The 18,982-nt window shown below is 38.2% G+C and overlaps 1 protein-coding gene across 1 annotated transcript in view; it reads right to left on the bottom strand.

Annotated features, from left to right (window-relative positions):
* Positions 1 to 18,982, bottom strand: part of LOC126272840 (4-aminobutyrate aminotransferase, mitochondrial) — a 93,454-nt gene that overhangs the window by 42,353 nt on the left and 32,119 nt on the right. Inside the window, exons 6-8 of the mRNA XM_049976047.1 lie at positions 13,634 to 13,806; positions 5,101 to 5,238; positions 284 to 441 (exon numbers count right to left, since the gene is read on the bottom strand). Of these exons, the coding sequence (XP_049832004.1) occupies positions 284 to 441; positions 5,101 to 5,238; positions 13,634 to 13,806 (469 nt within the window). The remainder of the gene's footprint in view (positions 1 to 283; positions 442 to 5,100; positions 5,239 to 13,633; positions 13,807 to 18,982) is intronic.

The raw sequence follows: 18,982 nt of genomic DNA, 5'->3' as shown, positions 1-18,982 counted from the left end.
CACATTTATTTCAAATATCTGTGTTTGAAAAATCTCTATTTACTGGATTTCAGAGGTGTATTCCACTTTTCCCGTCCTGTGTCCGGTCAAGTGAATGGAAGAGTGCTTAATACAAACATAGTGCACCCCAGACAAACTTACTTCACTACAATAATAGCGAAATAAAAGCACAAATAATTAGTGTTACAGACTCAATTGTTCTATTTTTCAGAAAATAGAAGTTATCATTATTGCCTACAAGTTACAATTAAAAGTAAAGGGAAACCACTATTCTGTTACTTGCCTAAACTCTTCCTTCATGTAGTACCCTCCAAGCTGCATCTTTTTGCTGAAACTCACAATATCAGGTGGGGAATCCAGATTGAAATGTTCATGGCACCACATTTTGCCTGTTGGACCACCACCTGTTTGTACTTCATCCACGAAAAATGCACAGCCATACTGAAAGAGAAGCAGACTGAAATCTAATGGCAGTAATTATATTTGTTCACAGCACAGAAATGCTTGACAAGAAAATATCAAGTGACAGTCAATGCAGTACTGTAGTCCCAATTAATTTATAATCTTTATTGTGTCAGTGAGCCAATGAATCCATCAACACAATGTGAACTTTATTTCTTTTGATAATATACACCACAAAATTCATTCAGTTGCTAGTGTCTATTAAACAGCCTACATAATCTGTTAAACACGTTTCTCTGCCTGGAAAATAATGCATAAAGAAAGTGGGAAACGGAATTCCTATGAACACAGCAACATAACATTAAAGAAAATGGTGAAGAAATAAATGACCCAAAAGAAGTGTGTGAGAAATTTATACAAAAGTTCAGTACAGTTGGTACAAATGAAGTTCACGCAAAGCCAAAAAATTTTAGTCTTGGAAAATCTAGCCAGTCCTTTTACATCCATGGCATTACTGAGAGGGACGTCCTAGCAATCATATCAGCACTTCGACCAAAAATGTCTTGTGGCTGGGATGACATTTTACCTAAACAGCTAAAGGAGTGCAGGGATGAATTAGTGAAACCCCTGACTCAATATCATTAACCTCAGAACTTGACAAATTGTTAGAGAGAGTAATACTAAATCAAGTTGAATCATATTTCACCAAACACAATCTTTTAAACAACCTACAACATGGATTTAGAAAAGGGAGATCTACTACAACAGCAGTAGCATCTTTTATATGTGAAATATTAAATAAGCTGGACAAAAGTGACAAGGTAATAGGCACTTTCCTAGATACGAGTAAAGCCTTTGATACTGTGAATCATACCATTCTTCTGTGTAAGCTAGAAGAGTACGGGTTGAGAGGACTAGCCTTGAAACTACTTACCTCCTATTTGAAAGACAGGAAACAGTGTGTAAAGTTAACTTATCAAAAATAATGAGCAGCTCCTAACAACCAAATCAAACTTCAGGACACTTCAATGTGACGTGTCTCAAGGAAGCATACTAAGGCCTTTTCTGTTCCTTGTTTATGTAAATAACTTATTTGAACCCAAAAATTGCATGGATGTAAGCTATGCCAATGACATATCCTTCATCAGCTGTGGCAGTGATATACAGTCTGCAGCTAACAGTACAGAGATCAGTTTCAATAATCTGTCCGCATACCTTACAGCAAACAAGCTTCTTGTAAATAAAGACAAAACAGTAATAATGAAGTTCATCTACAGTTATAATGCTACCATAACTGATACTGTACTTACATCCCCATTGGGTCTTGCATATGCAAGTTCACATAAGTGTTCATCAACAACGATGCCCAAAAATTTATCATGGAAAGAACATGTAGATAATATTTGCAAGAAAATCACTAGAAATGTGTATCTACTGAAAAGGGTCTCAGCCTTCTTGGACCATGATACTTTAAGGCAAATATATTTTGGGTCAATTGATCCACACCTTCAGTATGGTATTGAGATATGGGGTAGGGCATCAGCAGTTCATATAGATAGACTTTTTAGATTACAAAAAAAGGCAGTAAGAATGGTAGCCAAGGTAAAGAAGAGAGACATCTTAGAAAATATAAAATTCTTATGGTGTACTCCATGTACATATTGCAGACAGTCATGTTCATGAAACAAAATCATGAATTTAATATGAGAAACAGTAATGTACACATCTATGATACACGGGAAAGGGAAAATTTTCATAGAATTGTGGCCAATAAAAAGGCAACGGACCACAGCCCACACAGAATGGGAGCAATTTTCTACAACGCACTGCCCTGTGAACTCAAGAAAGTATATATAAATATACTAAAGAGTAGACTGGAGCAATTATTAATAGAGAAGTGTTGTTACTTTACAGAGGACTTAAAGTTGTAGTGCCATATTAGAAAACAGTGCATATAGACAGTTTCTCCGATCAATCAGTGATATGAAAGAATGTAATTATACACTGTATTGTGTGTACTGTACTATTATAAATATAAGCTAAATTGTGTTACACAATAGAGGAATCTACTTGTAGTGCCCTTTTGAAAAATAATGTGTACAGACATTTGTCTGACCCATATGTTGTTATGAAAGAATGTAAGTATTTTACTATATATGTGTAATGTAATCTAAATTTTCCTGATAGTGTCTGAAAACTTTTTGTCATATGGACAGAAAATAAATAAATAAATACTTAGCTGCCTGTATGATGTTCCACTTCTACACGTCATTCAACTTTTGAGTTCACTATCCTTGCATGTTACAGCCCATCTCACTACAGTGTCCCTTCTTTGGTAAGGGGTTTCCACAGACTACTTTTCTGTTTCCTTTCTAGTGATTCTACATTTCATACCTTATCTGTCACATTAATTTTCAGCATTTTTCTGTCCACTGTTTCCACTTCTACCTCCCACAAACTTCCTAAGACTGTATCTACATTTCCTTCCCTTTTCAACTGGTTTTTGATATCACCCTCAATTCACAAACCTTGTGTACTTACTTCCAACATTGCAGTATACTTTCTTTCACTTTCTTCACTGCTTATTTAACATATATACAACAGTGCTGAGAATTGTTAACCATTCTCTTCACAACCAGATGTTGGCTTTCTTGATTTTTCACCTTTTACCCTCACGTGGTTTGTGTAGATTTTCTCTCACCTAGACTTCACGCTAATTATTCTAAAAACTAGCTCCACCTGAAACACTGTTAGGCTTTCTTCAGCCTTTCTCTGCAACAGCTTGATGTTCTTTATTCAGGACAATGTTAGAATTGCTTCTCTACTATCTTACTACTAATTTTATTAGATGTCATCAAAGGACCACATCTGAACCACTGTGTTAGAAACATACTTTCTCCATTGCTCCATCTGTTCACTTTTTTTCCTCTTCTCTCTTCTACTGTCCACTTTATTTCCTTTCTTCTTGAAGCTGTGTTATCTTGAAAACTTTTCAACTTCTAATTTTTTTCTGTCTCCAGTTTACTGCCTCTTTATGCCAGTCCTGTCCAGTCATTCATTCACTTTGATTAGCCAATGTGGTTTGAATTTTAGTGTTTCAAAAATTTTTTACAGTATTTTCCTCGCCAACAAGGTAGGACTCCCTAGATCTGCTCATTTCTAGTATATTTCTTGTTTATTCTGACAAAAAAAACAGATACTTCTCCAATACCTATCCATCTTTTCTCTTATTCCTCTGTGTATTACTCTAATCAGTAATTTACAAATGATGCATCAGACAATATCTGACAGTCCTCACATTTATTCACTCATAAAATAATAAAAATCCCACAGTAGAAACTTTTTACATTTGTTGTAAATTTAACTTTTCTATTTGTCAGGTATTTTATAGTTTTAGTTAAGTAATCACAGATTTTGATAGCAGCATTAGTCATCCATATTTGAACTAAAGCCAACATTAGTAAAGGGTAGTAAACACTACTGCAATTCCTCCCCATATTTAGCTCCGTTTATATTACATTGACTCTCTTGGCAGTATTCACATGTGTTGTTTTAAGAAGTATCATAATACACCTTTCATTGATCATCTTTCAATTCCATGCCCTCTCTAAATAAACACATCTTAATTTCAAACAGTTTTTCAAAGAAACCCAGTTCACATTAGAGTGTAAACATATGTTGAATAACTTAATGAATACACTTGCTCTGTGCTAAGAGATTATCTTTGAAGTGACATAGTATAATCCAGAAACTGCACATGTCAATTGATCGTGTAAACTGAAGAGTATTCTGAAGCAAAGTTCAATGATATGGTAGAAATTGGCTTCAAACCAAACACCTTTTATACCCCACAATAAAGTATTGTGGCTCATCGACAGTCTTAACCTCACAACTGGAACAAGATACTATACACAATACATTTTATTTTTGCTTCAGGTAACCTACAACACTATCATCAGAAGTGATTTACACTGAAACAAGCTCCGTATCTGTCTGAATTACACCAATTTTCTAACATTACATTTTCTGTGCCACTTGTACAAAAATCAGTCCAACATTGGATGACAAACTAAAGTGGCAAGCCAGTAGTATCTGTTATTCAGGCTCTCAGGATAAATGCCTTCCTTTGCTTCATATATGTTTATGCTATGCCTACTTTTGACTTGTTAATATAGTCTTCATATTGTCATTCCCTGGATGTCTGTTATAGCGTGCACATGACTCAAAATTTTGTGTATTAGAGTAGCATCTTACAATGACCATCTGAGGATAAGTTTAAACTGGCCACAGTACATAAAATTTTCCTTCAAAACTAAAAACTGTTGCTGGTATGTCATTCTACACTTATGCTTGTACCTCAGTAAAACACATGGAAACATTATATTTGTTGAGTTGCAATAGATTAGTCAAACTTCAGTCACACTACTTTCCATACAATATTTCATTATTTTCAATGCAGACACAAGTTTACAGTATAGGAAATAAACAGAATCAGCATCAAATTGTAAATAATGAGATTCAATCATTTGGAAATGAACAAATCTAATACATTACAGAGATGCAAGCACCAAGTGTAAAATGACATAACTGCAACTTATTACAAAAAACTATTTTTTAATAAATAAACATATGAGTTCAGGTACATGTTAATCATTTCTAAATAGTCTGATACTTCTCTGTAAGCTATCTGATACCAACCTTTTTACAAATTCTCTGCAACTGCTGAAAGAATTCTGGAGAGGCAGCATTGTCTCCACCTTCTGCTTGTATTGGCTCGACTATTACTCCTGCTACATTCTTCCCACGTTTATTATATTCAGTGATACGATCCTCAACCTGTTGTTCATAAAACATTTTGTCACATTGAGGGCAACAATAATAATTTACAGAAATGGCACATACTATGTGGTTACAATTTTTCACATCATCCACACCATGGACTATTGGATGTGGAGTTCATGAACACAATCTGGTCCTTCATTTCTAAAGGAGAGAAGATGTGGTGCTGGTACATATAAGGGTCACCACATATTTAACAACAGATGGTGAATCAACCATCTCAGCAGTACCGCATCACCACATTTGTTATCATTTATGTAAATATACTAATTTGTAGATCTCCTACACTACATTGAGCTTTTTGTAAACTAAAAACAGACACAGAACACTGTGTTTCTGTATTATAATTCTGTGATACTACAAGAACAATACAATTCTCCCAAAATTTAATGACTGCCCAGATCTCTCAACTTTTCTCGGATACCTTCCTTCAATGACAGCAATGGTATTTCATGAATGGGGGGGGGGGGGGGGGGTGTCTTCAGTAAGAACATCATTAGTACACACAAATTAAGATACAATGATTGTTAAAACCCTACATTTGCATGGTTACTATGGGTTTTTGAATTAGAATTAATTGGCATGTAGGCCACGAGATCAAAAGTATCTGGACATACCCAAAAGCATACGTTTTTCATATTAGGTGCACTGTGCTGCCCCCTACTGCCAGATACTCCATATCCGCGACCTCAGTAGTCATTAGACATAATTAGAGAGCAGAATGGGGCACTCCGCAGAACTCACGGACTTCGAATGTGGTCAGGAGATTGGATGTCACTTGTGTCATACGTCTGTACGCGAGATTTCCACACTCCTAAACATCCCTAGGTCCACTGTTTCCGATATGATAGTGAAGTGGAAACATGAAGGGACATGTACAGCACATAAGCATACAGGCCAGCCTTGTCTTTTGACAGACAGAGACTGGCAGACACCTATCCAGATCATCACACAGAATTCCAAACTGCTTCAGTATTCACTGCAAGTATTATGACAGTTAGGTGGGAGGTGAGAAACTTTGATTACATGGTCGAGCGGCTAGTCATAAGCCACAAATCACGCCGGTAAATGCCAAACGATGCCTCGCTTGGTGCAAGGAGCATAAACATTGGACGATTGAGCAATGGAAAAACATTGTGTGGAGTAACGAATCTCAGCACACATTGTGGCAATCCGATGGCACGGTGTGAGTATGGTGAATGCCCCGTGAAAGTCATCTGTCAGTGTGTGTAGTGCCAACAGTAAAATTTGGAGGCGGTGGTGTTACGGTGAGGTCATGTTTCTTTTTGGAGGGGTTTGCACCCCTTGTTGTTTTGCGTGGCACTATCACAGAACAGGCCTACACTGATGTTTTAAGTGCCTTCTTGCTTCCCACTGTTGAAGAGCAATTCAGGTATGGTGATTGCATCTTTAAACACGATCGAGCACCTGTTCATAATGCACGACCTATGGCGGAGTGGTTATACGAGAATAACATCCCTGTGATGGACTGGCCTGCACAGAGTCCTGACCTGAATCCTATAGAACACCTTTGGGACGTTTTGAAATGCTGACTTTGTGCCAGGCCTCACCGACCGACATCAATACCTGTGCAGCACTTCATGAATACTGGGCTGCCATTCCCCAAGAAACCTTTCAGCACCTGGTTGAATGTATGCCTGTGAGAACGGAAGCTGCCATTAAGACTAAGAGTGGGCCAACACCACATTGAAATGTCGTGTGACGAGGGCCTCCCGTCGGGTAGACCGTTCGCCTGGTGCAAGTCTTTCAATTTGACGCCACTTCGGCGACTAGCGCGTCGATGGCGATGAAATAATGATGATTAGGACAACACAACACCCAGTCCCTGAGTGGAGAAAATCTCCGACCCAGCCGGGAATCGAACCCGGGCCCTTTGGATTGACAGTCTGTCGCGCTGATCACTCAGCTACCGGGGCGGACAACACCACATTGAACTCTAGCATTACTGATGAAGGGGCACCATGAACTTTCAAGTCATTTAGGTGTCCTGATACTTTTGATCACATAGTGTAGGTATAATTCACAGTGAAAGGGCATAATATTTTATTTTAACAAGCGCTGTACAAAACAGTTTTAGTTGGACTGATTTTAATCAAAAAGGTAATCTGAGTACCTCCTGTTTTTGTTGTCTCATTACACTCAACACAGGAAATTTCTCTCCCATTTCTTATCATCATCATCATCATCATCATCATCATCATCATCATCATCATCAGTATCACAGACTTAATTTAATGGTAATATAACTCTCACATATTCAAAAACTGGTTAAGCTATACAGAACTCAATTGTGAAATCCCGCTTGGACCAAGAATATTTTTTTCCTAGAACTTTCAAAACAGGTGACATTTCATGCTTTTGAAATAAAAAGTTTGTATTATGCTGTCGAGTCCACATGGAGGTTTACCAGTAATCATTCTTCCCATGAACCATATACAAATGGAACTGGAACAGGAAAAGGGCAAAGTGAAAGTGGTACACAAGGTGCCTTTCGCCAGACATCACATAATGGCTTGTGGCGTATCCAAATAGGTGTATCTCTAATAATCTAATACTGTCACATTGAAAGCAGCACTCCGGCTGAAAACGGATTTAACAACTCAATACTCAAAAAGTGAGGGCGTTATGTAAAAGATCAGTTAAGGAGGTTAACTGCATCAATCGATGCAACAACCCTTAGTTCACGTAGGACATGTAATCACCAATATTCCACTTAACAGTACAATTACAACGTAAATAAATGTTTGTACCAGTAATCCCTACCTTTTGAATGATATGAAATGTGTATTATTTTGAAGCAGCAATCCACCAAACCTAAAGAACTCAATTGATTGGTAGGAACAACTGAAATTATCACATTATGATCTAATAATAGTACAATGAAATCTTAAAATGCAGTGTTTCTTAATTTTCATCCATTGGCATTTTTTGTTGTGATAGTATCTTCTTGCGGAATTTCAATCACCAACTTTCTCCTCAGAATGAAAAAAAAAAAAAAAATAATAATAATAATTGTTGTCTCCCACCTACACAGGGAAAAATGATGATCATAATAAAAAAGAAAGGCAGAGTTCACAAAGAAAGATTTAAGGGTTCATTTTTTTCCCATCCAAGAGAGGAATGGTAGAGAAATAGCTTGAAGGTGTGTAATGATCCTTCTACCAGGGACTCAATTGTGAATTACAGAGTAATCATGTAAATGTAGATAAGTGTAATAACAGGCCATTGAACAGTCATGAAGTTTCACATGGAACTTGGAAAAACTGATACTGAAATCTATCTTTTATGAAGAAAAGCGTATGGCAAAGACTGGTTATCACATACATGAGCTTTCGAGTGGTTCAAGTATATCACGATGGTCGAGAAGATGTTGAAGATGACACACACCCAGAATGCCCTTCAACATCATAAATGGATGAAAATATTGAAAGTAGTAGGTAATCTGATTCAATCTGACGCTCTATTGAGTTTTTGATCTACTGCTCAAACTATGTCATTCAACAAAGAATGTGTAAGGCAAATTTTAAATAACCATTTAACATGAGAAAATGTGATGCCGAAAATTCTCACCATCAAACAAAAAGAAGCTTGTGAAAATGTTTGCACTGACACTTTGAATGCCATGTGAATATGTGAAAAATTTTGGTTTTTTGCTTATGATCAAGAACCTAAGTGTCAGTCCATGCACTGGAAGGGCCTAATCTCACTGACAGCGAAAAAAGCTCTAATGGGCAAATCAAGATACACAGTTTGCTTTTTCAAGATTCATTCAACTGTGTATCTTCAATTGGTTCCTGAAGGTCAAAATATTAATCATATTACTACCCTGAGAAGAGAATCACCTGAGCTGTGGAAGAACAAGTAAAGCTGGTATTATACTATCGTAAGTTGATATGTCAAATATTTATTTAAAAGACATTTGATGATGTAATAGGGAACTTTGTCAAATCTCACCCATCATCAAATAAATTGGTCAAATCTACGGCCTCACTGTCAATTTGATCATAAAAGTCACTTGTCTTCTCTTCACTGCAATGTGAAAAGTTACCAGTTGGAGCACTAGCATGGCTGCAGCATTCTGTCACCAGTAGCGTCTTTGTGGACAAGGCTGCGAAGTTTAATTCCTGTGTGCCGTCAACTACAAAATTAATAGAAATGTATAAACCTGCTGAGGTGCTTTACAGCAAGGCACCCTGAGAACAAAAAATAGATTACAAAGAGTTAAAAAAAAATTGCAGAGGTCATTAGCCATGAGATACGGCCCAGGTGCACTGCTGACAACATAAAAAAGAAAATTAATGGCCTCCGCTCAAGCTACTCTCAAGAGAAAGCAAAAGTTTATATCGACATACTTATTTAATTATACTTATACTTATTTTTGTACTCAGGATGACTCACACTGTAAAGCACCTCATCAGCTTCATACATTTATATTAATATTGTAGTTGTTGTATATAAAATGCAATACACAATAAAAATAGTTCTTAATGCAAATAAAGTGTATTGAACACTTACTTACTTTCAGATATTGGCCCTTTAGTGCTTTATAAATTGCTTCACATGTTTCAGATATTATTTTACTTAATGTGCACTGTGGAATTCGAGTTCTGTGCTGTAAGCTAGACTAACTCTCACCTGTATCAAGAAATCGGAGCGTTGCTGTGAGCCTGTCTTCTGGAGGTATAGCAGTTCTTTTGTGAGTATTGTCCTTTGTGATATCATGAGACCTTCACTGAGCAAATACTGAAATGTATGCTCATCCATTCTTAGGTAATTTATGCACAACTTTACGTTCTCCACTAGAAGCTCACTTAACAAATTTTATTGAATGCTTTTATTGTCTCGCCATAAAACCCATGGCTTCACACAGGTACATTACGTTTTTGTTCCCCGCTTCTCTTCCAAATGTGCAGACAGTACAATTGTGGTAAATAAGTTGTTGTTGTCAGCAATCTTGAACTTTGATGAAAAATATGATGACAATGTAATACCTTTTTAGTGCCATATCAAATATCTTTGTGAAACAAATTTGATGAATATGTGATCATATCTTTGATCAAATCTTTCAAATATGATAGTGTAATATCGACCTAAGGGGTTCTGCATCAACCCAACATATAGACTCATATTGCGCGCGTGCACCCACCCACATTATATATATATATATGTAAAGAAACTTCCACATGGAAAAAAAATATTAAAAACAAAGATTCCAAGACTTACCAAGTGGGAAAGCGCCGGTAGACAGGCACAACAAAATAACACACAAACACACACACAAAATTTCTAGCTTTCGCAACCAACAGTTGCTTCTTCAGGAAAGAGGGAAAGAGAGGGAAAGACGAAAGGATGTGGGTTTTAAGGGAGAGAGTAAGGAGTCATTCCAGTCCCGGGAGCGGAAAGACTTACCTTAGGGCGAAAAAAGGATAGGTATATACTCGCGCGCGCACACACACACACACACACACACACACACACACACACACACACACACACACACACACACAAGCAGACATATATGATAGTGTTTCACCTGACTCCATCAAACTCCTGACCCCACCGACACCTCCCACTCCTACCTTCTACCTACTTCCTAAAATTCACAAACCCAAACATCCCGGCCGCCCCATTGTAGCTGGTTACCAAGCACCCACAGAACGTATCTCTGCCTACGTAGATGAACACCTTCAACCCATTACATACAGTCTCCCATCCTTCATCAAAGACACCAACCACTTTCTCGAACGCCTGGAATCCTTACCCAGTTTGTTACCCCCGGTAACCATCCTTGTAACCATAGATGCCACTTCCCTATACACAAATATCCCGCACGTCCAGGGCCTCGCTGCAATGGAGCACTTCCTTTCACGCCGATCACCTGCCACCCTACCTAAAACCTCTTTCCTCATCACCTTAGCCAGCTTCATCCTGACCCACAACTTCTTCACTTGTGAAGGCCAGACATACCAACAATTAAAGGGAACAGCCATGGGTACCAGGATGGCCCCCTCGTATGCCAACCTATTTATAGGTCGCTTAGAGGAAGCCTTCTTGGTTACCCAAGCCTGCCAACCCAAAGTTTGGTACGGATTTATTGATGACATCTTCATGATCTGGACTCACAGTGAAGAAGAACTCCAGAATTTCCTCTCCAACCTCAACTCCTCTGGTTCCATCAGATTCACCTGGTCCTACTCCAGATCCCATGCCACTTTCCTTAACGTTGACCTCCATCTGTCCAATGGCCAGCTTCACACATCCGACCACATCAAACCCACCAACAAGCAACAGTACCTCCATTATGACAGCTGCCACCCATTCCATATCAAACGGTCCCTTCCCTACAGCCTAGGCCTTCGTGGCAAACGAATCTGCTCCAGTCCTGTATCCCTGAACCATTACACCAAAAACCTGAAAACAGCTTTCGCATCCCGCAACTACCCTCCCGACCTGGTACAGAAGCAAATAACCAGAGCCACTTCCTCATCCCCTCAAATCCAGAACATCTCACAGAAGAACCCCAAAAGTGCCCCACTTGTGACAGGATACTTCCCGGGACTGGATCAGACTCTGAATGTGGCTCTCCAGCAGGGATACGACTTCCTAAAATCCTGCCCTGAAATGAGTCCTTCATGAAATCCTCCTCACTCCACCAAGAGTGTCTTTCCGCCGTCCACCTAACCCTGGTAACCTCTTGGTTCATCCCTATGAAGTCCCCCAAACCACCTTCCCTACCCTCTGGCGCCTACCCTTGTAACCGCCCCCGGTGTAAAACCTGTCCTATGCAACCTCCCACCACTACCTACTCCAGTCCTGTAACCCGGAAGGTGAAAGCACCCACGTGATTTACCAACTGACCTGCCTACACTGTGATGCTTTCTATGTGGGAATGACCAGCAACAAACTGTCCATTCGCATGAATGGACACAGGCAGACAGTGTTTGTTGGCAATGAGGATCACCCTGTGGCTAAACATGCCTTGGTGCACGGCCAGCACATCTTGGCACAGTGTTACACCGTCCAGGTTATCTGGATACTTCCCACCAACACCAACCTATCCAAACTCCGGAGATGGGAAATTGCCCTTCAATATATCCTCTCTTCTCGTTATCCACCAGCCCTCAATCTCTGCTAATTTCAAGTTGCCGCCACTCATACCTCACCTGTCATTCAACATCATCTTTGCCTCTGCGCTTTCGCCTCGACTGACATCTCTGCCCAAACTCTTTGCCTTTAAATATGTCTGCTTGTGTCTGTATATGTATGGATGGATATGTATGTGTGTGTGTGTGTGTGTGTGTGTGTGTGTGTGTGTGTGTGTGTGTGTGTGTGTGTGTGTGTGTGGGCGCGCGCGCGTGCGAGTATATACCTATCCTTTTTTCCCCCTAAGGTAAGTCTTTCCGCTCCCGGGATTGGAATGACTCCTTACCCTCTCCCTTAAAACCCACATCCTTTCATCTTTCCCTCTCCTTCCCTCTTTCCTGAAGAAGCAACCATTGGTTGCGAAAGCTAGAAATTTTGTGTGTGTGTTTGTGTGTTATTTTATTGTGCCTGTCTACTGGCGCTTTCCCGCTTGGTAAGTCTTGGAATCTTTGTTTTTAATATATTTTTCCCATGTGGAAGTTTCTTTCTATATATGACTCAGCACCATATGACTTATGTATTCCCAAAGGTCAAATCTGCATTAAAAGGAACAAGATTTCAGTCTGCTAAACCAGCAAAAGAAAGAGCAACATGTGTCATCAAGGTGCTCACAGAGGAAGACTTCCAATACTGTTTCCATCAATGCAAAATCTGAATAGAGCATTGTACGGATAGAAGAGGGAAGTATGTTGAGGGTGACAATAATTAAATATGTATGTTTTTTAAATAAAATGTTTTACAGCAGCAGTCCTGTTAGTTTATAGTTGCACCTCTTACGTTCTGCTCATAGCAGAAGTAATTTCGTGTACTTTAACTCATTAAAGAATATGTTTGAAAGCTAGCAAAGTTTTCGCTCTTTTTTTGTATGTGTGCTTGTTAACAGCTCTATGTAGTGAGTTTTTCTTTACTACTAAATTATTTTTATTTTCCCAGAACAGATTTTAATCTTCTTCTTCTTTAGGCAGCAATGAGCTAAAGTTTGTAATGTAATTTCTCTTTTTCAGAGGATTCATAATAGTGGAATGTAGGAAAGTAGTAACACAACACTGAGAAGGAACACTGTTTTGGAATCCATGTTAAGAGAACAGCATTGAAAGCATCTTTCAAAACATAAGTCACTGATGCCAACGGATGATGTCAGACCATTTACAATTTGTTTCCTCACCAAGCACGAGTCCATTACATGTTTCTACTGTAGTATGTATTGTTTAATTTTCAATGTATTTACCTCAGCCAGACATCTTCTGTCCTCAGCTTCATTTTCTGACTTGTGCTCTTCTAAAGGATATTTGTACTCTGGAAATGATGCAATTGGCCAGTCAAATGCTGGCACATCAATTTTGTGAATATATTTTGAATGTGTGGTAGATAGCGCACCAAGGGTGCGTCCATGAAATGCACCTGCAGGTAAAAAATGAACAAAAGTTTAGACATGAGAATGAATATAAGAAAATAGAAACTGTTGCGATACTTAACTGTATTATGAGAATTCTCTAAGTGATCGGCATTCATTGCAGCTTCAGACAGACATGAGAATGCATCATTATTACTCGGGCAGCTAGGTTAATGACATTACTTACTAACAATCCATATCGAACCTTTAAGATTATGGTTTACTGAAGAAGGGGAAGGGGAAGGGGAAGAGGAAGGGGAAGGGGAGAGGAAGAGGGAGAGAGAGAGAGAGAGAGAGAGAGAGAGAGAGAGAGAGAGAATGCTATCACTTGACAACAACACACTATTATAATTCAAATCATAATTACATTCAGTTAAGGGTGATGGGGCATCTACTATGGCATCCAGGGTTAGTAAACTTTATGCTGGAAGGAGTGATAGATGGGAAATAATAATAGGGGCAAATCAACACTAGAATGTGCAAAATAGACTATAGAAGAGATTGAGTGAGACATTTATTTTTAAGGATTTGATAATTAATTAAAATTTACTGCCGACCATATCCCTTGTCCAGATATGTCATGCTTCTCTCTGAAAATAAGTAAATGGCTTGCTCTGGTAGTAACACTTCTGCCTTTACTTTCATTAGATGGTGCTAATGATTAATCATATTACATCAACACAACACAACCGAAACTGTTATTACCCATTCCTACATAGGGTTCCCACAACATTTTTAAGCAAAATATTGACTTAAAATATTGTATGAAAAGGCTAGAACAAATGAGTAAAAATCTGAATGTCAGAATTTCCATTAATATAGATGTACCATTAATTTATTTTGATGAAATCTTATGTATCACCAGTGGAAGTTAACAATATTACTGAGCATACAGTCTAGATATAAAAACAAATAATGTAGGCTCATTAGTAACTGAGCAGTCAGTGCATACACTCTAAAAGCTTATTTTATTGTCATTTTTCAGGGAAACTAACTTGTGTTTTGCTATTGCAATCCAGCTGTTAAGCTTAGCAATAGCATCCAGCAAAAAATTCCCCTGTATCTACACCGAAGTTAGATGCACTAGAGTTGTCACAGTAGAAAATACTGGAATCAATTAGAAAACTGCTACATTTGACACTATAGGCACTACCCTCTTCATGTCCACAACAGGACTTCCACAGGACACACTACGTTATTCGGGAGATGATGATGACAACATTTAAATTAAAAAGTACTCAATATAAGATGACAATACCTTTTAATTTTGGTGTGTGGGGTCACATGGTCTACATTCCTCAAAGTTATGCAATAATTGAAACAACGTAAAGGAATAGAGTGTTCAGAGACGAAGTATCCTAATAGGATTGTTGACTGGTTTGCAAGTAAAAGATAAGCTACATAGTAAGAAAATTCACAATATTTTATTGTATTTTATTTCTTGTACAGCAGCCTTCTCTCCAGTAAGGGTTTCTAAACATTTTATTTTCATATACCCACTGTCCACAGATTTATGCAAGCAAATCTCATGTATCCCCCATTGATTTTTCTGTTTAATCCCTTCCACTGCGAATACCTTACTACAGGTTTTCCCCTTGAGTAACAAATAGTCATCAATTTTAATGTCTCTAGTTAATGCTTTTCTCAAAACATGTAATGTCTTACACTTCATCTTAAATCTAACACTGTCATACGATTTTCAGTTTGTACTTCTGCGATGCATACATGTGACCATATCTATTTCTGGCATCAGTGCGCCTTTACGCAAATAAAAATTGTTCTGTGGTTAGATATGCCAGGTGTGGATAGCAGTTCTAAGCGTGCACTGCGTGAGCCTTCGGGGGAGGGGGGAGGGGGCGGGGTCTGGATGACAGAGGGGAGAGTAAGCCATGTAGTGAGAGCAGGCCACATGCTAGTTGTGTCTGGAAGCATGGCAAGAGCTATGAGGTCATCTGAATGATGGGTCAATGGCCCGGAGATTGCTGTTTAGTCAGCAGATGGTGGGAAGTGCATCACATCGGAATTAGTGCCTCACACTCCTACTGAATTGGGCGAGTGTTGGCATTCAGTTTGGAATTTGAACTGAGTCATTCATCTTGGCTGGAACAGTAATTCATCCATTTGTGATCTGACACAGGTCACGAGAAGGGTCATCCTGTAAATTACTCTGTTTTCAGTTAGCAAGTCTCGGGAGTATTTTTATTATTTCTTCTGGGGCACATCACATTGGACATAGCGCCAAAGAGAAGGTTGGGCCCATCATTGATTATAGTGCCATGATATTTAACGCTGACAGTGTTCTGCAAATTTCTATGTTATGTGTGGCTAATCTGATGCCTTTCCATTGTAGACTTTCTGGGCTGTGCAAATCATGTTCATGTGCAATGTATCATAGAGAAGCAATGTTAGCTTCAGGGCACTTTGTAATTGTGGAGACATGTTCTCAGGTTCAACAGGCCAAAATTTTGCATGAAAGGGGAGTTAATTTTTGTGATTGCAAAGCTGCTTTTAAATGTATTGCTCTAAATCATCTCATGTTCAAGAGGCAGGGTGAAAGTAAAGTACTTCAGATCGATAGTGATAATTTGTTGTTTGCCGTTTTTGTTCTTAGCTTGGGACTTTAGTAAAGAGCCATGTACCAATGTATCTGATACTGACAAAACATTGATTTGTGTGTGGGAGTGCATTAGGGCATAAGTTTAAATGCGAACATTTTAGGATAGGTTTTACCATGACTGTTACTGACATTAAATGAAATAACATGTTTACTGTTACTAGTCACTATTTATTTATCACCACGACATGTTTCAAAGGATTAAACCTCCATCATCAGGTGGATTTACATCTGTTAATATGACATTGTGTGTGTGTGTGTGTGTGTGTGTGTGTGTGTGTGTGTGTGTGTGTGTGTGTGTGTGTGTGTTACTATTTTTTGGAGGAACTTGTGGCACTGTCTAGTGGAGAAAACAAAACACTATTTCAGAACATGGTTTTGGGTTTCTTTTGACAAAAAATTAAATATATATCTAACAGTAAACTTAAAATAAAAAAAATAGAGTACCTCCAGTGGTCACAGGTTCCTTTAGCTGTCTTAACGCATTATGTCTATACTGTCATACTTTGTAAGCAAATTTTGTGTCCGAAAACTACTGGGTGCAAGGATTGTATAGCAGAAGAGAAAACATTTTCACAAAGTGCAAAGAATATACATCGTAACAACATTATTATAGGATATTTTTAAGGGTTTGGAGGAGCTTGTTTTGAGGTGTCGAATACATGCATTTGAATAAATACTTCAGGTGCTATTAAATTCAATTTTGAAAAGTTAAAATAGCTTAAAATTCACACTCATTTATACAATCAGGTGAAATGTTACAAACTTTCAGTACAGTAATCATATTGACTACACTGGTAAAATTATACATAAATAACAATTTCGACTGGGATTAATAGATAAGATATAAGAGGCTGGAGGCAAAGGGAGAGGGAGAGAAAGTGGGAGGGAGAGAGAGAGGAAAGATTGATTGCATGAGAGAAAACTTTACATGGCAAGTAGTATTAAGATTATATCTGTTACATGTAAGAACTGCCTAAAGGTTGGGGTAATACATTGGTTAATGCTTTAAAATATGCAGATGGATGTACAATTTGTGCCAGTAGTTGACGTACATATAGTTTCAGGCTGACAAGGGGTACAAGCTGTTGGTGTGATGATATATATGTAAATGAGGTCAATCTCTTGTACTCTAGGCAGATGTCATGGTAACATAACTATTTATGGTAAATATTAGGTGTGTGTGTGTGTGTGTGTGTGTGTGTGTGTGTTTCAAGGATGTCTAGTTTTCTGCCTCTTGGTTGGATGTGTAGGATGCTGATACTTGTGTTGTTGACATGGTGTTTTGTTTGTTTCATGCAGGTGGGTGGCTATTGCTGATGTGTGGTATTTATTGTTGTTTTTTTTTAGTGCTACCATGTGTTCTTTGAATCTAATTTCAAATGATCTACCTGTTTGGCCTTTGTAGAAGCAGTCACAGTCCAAACATTCAATTTTGTACACAGCTGTGTGATGAAGTGGGTTTCGTGTGCTGATGTGAGGTAGCTTCTGTCCAGTCTTGCTGTCTGTGGTAAAGGATACGCTAATGCATTTTTGTTTGAACACATTGGCAATCTGATATGAAATGTTACCTAGAATGGGTATTGTGTGGAAGATGTTATTTTCTCTTCTTTTTTGTGTTGTGATTGCTTTTGCCATTATTGAGTGTTTTAGAATGTCTACTATGGAGCTGTTATAATCATTTGCAATAGCTGATTGTTTTATTATTTCAAGTTCTCGATCACATTTGTCTTCAGAGAGTTTTAGTTGGATAGCTCTATTGATTGTGTACTGGAATGCTGCCATTTTGTGGGCTGTGGGGGTGACAAGAGGAGTTGTGGATTGTAGTGTGTGTTGTGGTAGGCTTCCGATAAATTTCAAACTGATGTCTGTTATTCTTTATTCTAACGGTACGGTCTAAGAAATTGATACTGCCATCTGTTTGGTGTTCAACTGTGAATTTTATGTTTTCATGGGAGTTGTTGAACAACTGGTTCAACTCACTGATTTCAAATAGGTACCCCACACATACAATTATAGTTGGTGACGACTTCAATCTACCCTCGATATGTTGGTAAAAATACGTGTTCAAAGTAGGTGGTAGTGATACAAGGTCATCCAGAATCATACTGAATACCTTCTCAAAAAATTATTTTGAAAAACTAGTTCAGGAGCCTTCTCAAAGTGTAAATGGTTTTGAAAACATGTTTGACCTTTCAGCAACAAATAATCCGACCAAATAGTGAACATCAAGAGAGAGATACAGGGATTAATGACCACTAGGTGGTAGTAACTATCCAAATTTACCAAAAATTGACACAAAATACATATATATTTAAAAAAAGTAAATAAAAATTCTTCCTGACACTTTCCTAAGAGACAGTCTCCACTTCTTCCAACATTACTATTTTAGCATAGACTAGATGTGGTTTAAATTCAAAGAAATAGTATTAATGGGAACTGAGAGATACATACCAAATAAATTAATAAGGGATGGTAGTGAACCTCCATAGTACACGAAACAGGTCAGAACACTATTACAAAAGCAATGAAAAAAGCATGCAAAAAATATCAAGATTGGCAAAGTTCTA

This window comes from Schistocerca gregaria, chromosome 1 (genome assembly GCF_023897955.1).
Source record: "Schistocerca gregaria isolate iqSchGreg1 chromosome 1, iqSchGreg1.2, whole genome shotgun sequence".
Classification (NCBI taxonomy): Eukaryota; Metazoa; Arthropoda; class Insecta; order Orthoptera; family Acrididae; genus Schistocerca; species Schistocerca gregaria.
The sequence above is the reverse complement of the archived record's forward strand: the minus strand, read 5'-3'. Positions and strand labels throughout refer to the sequence as shown.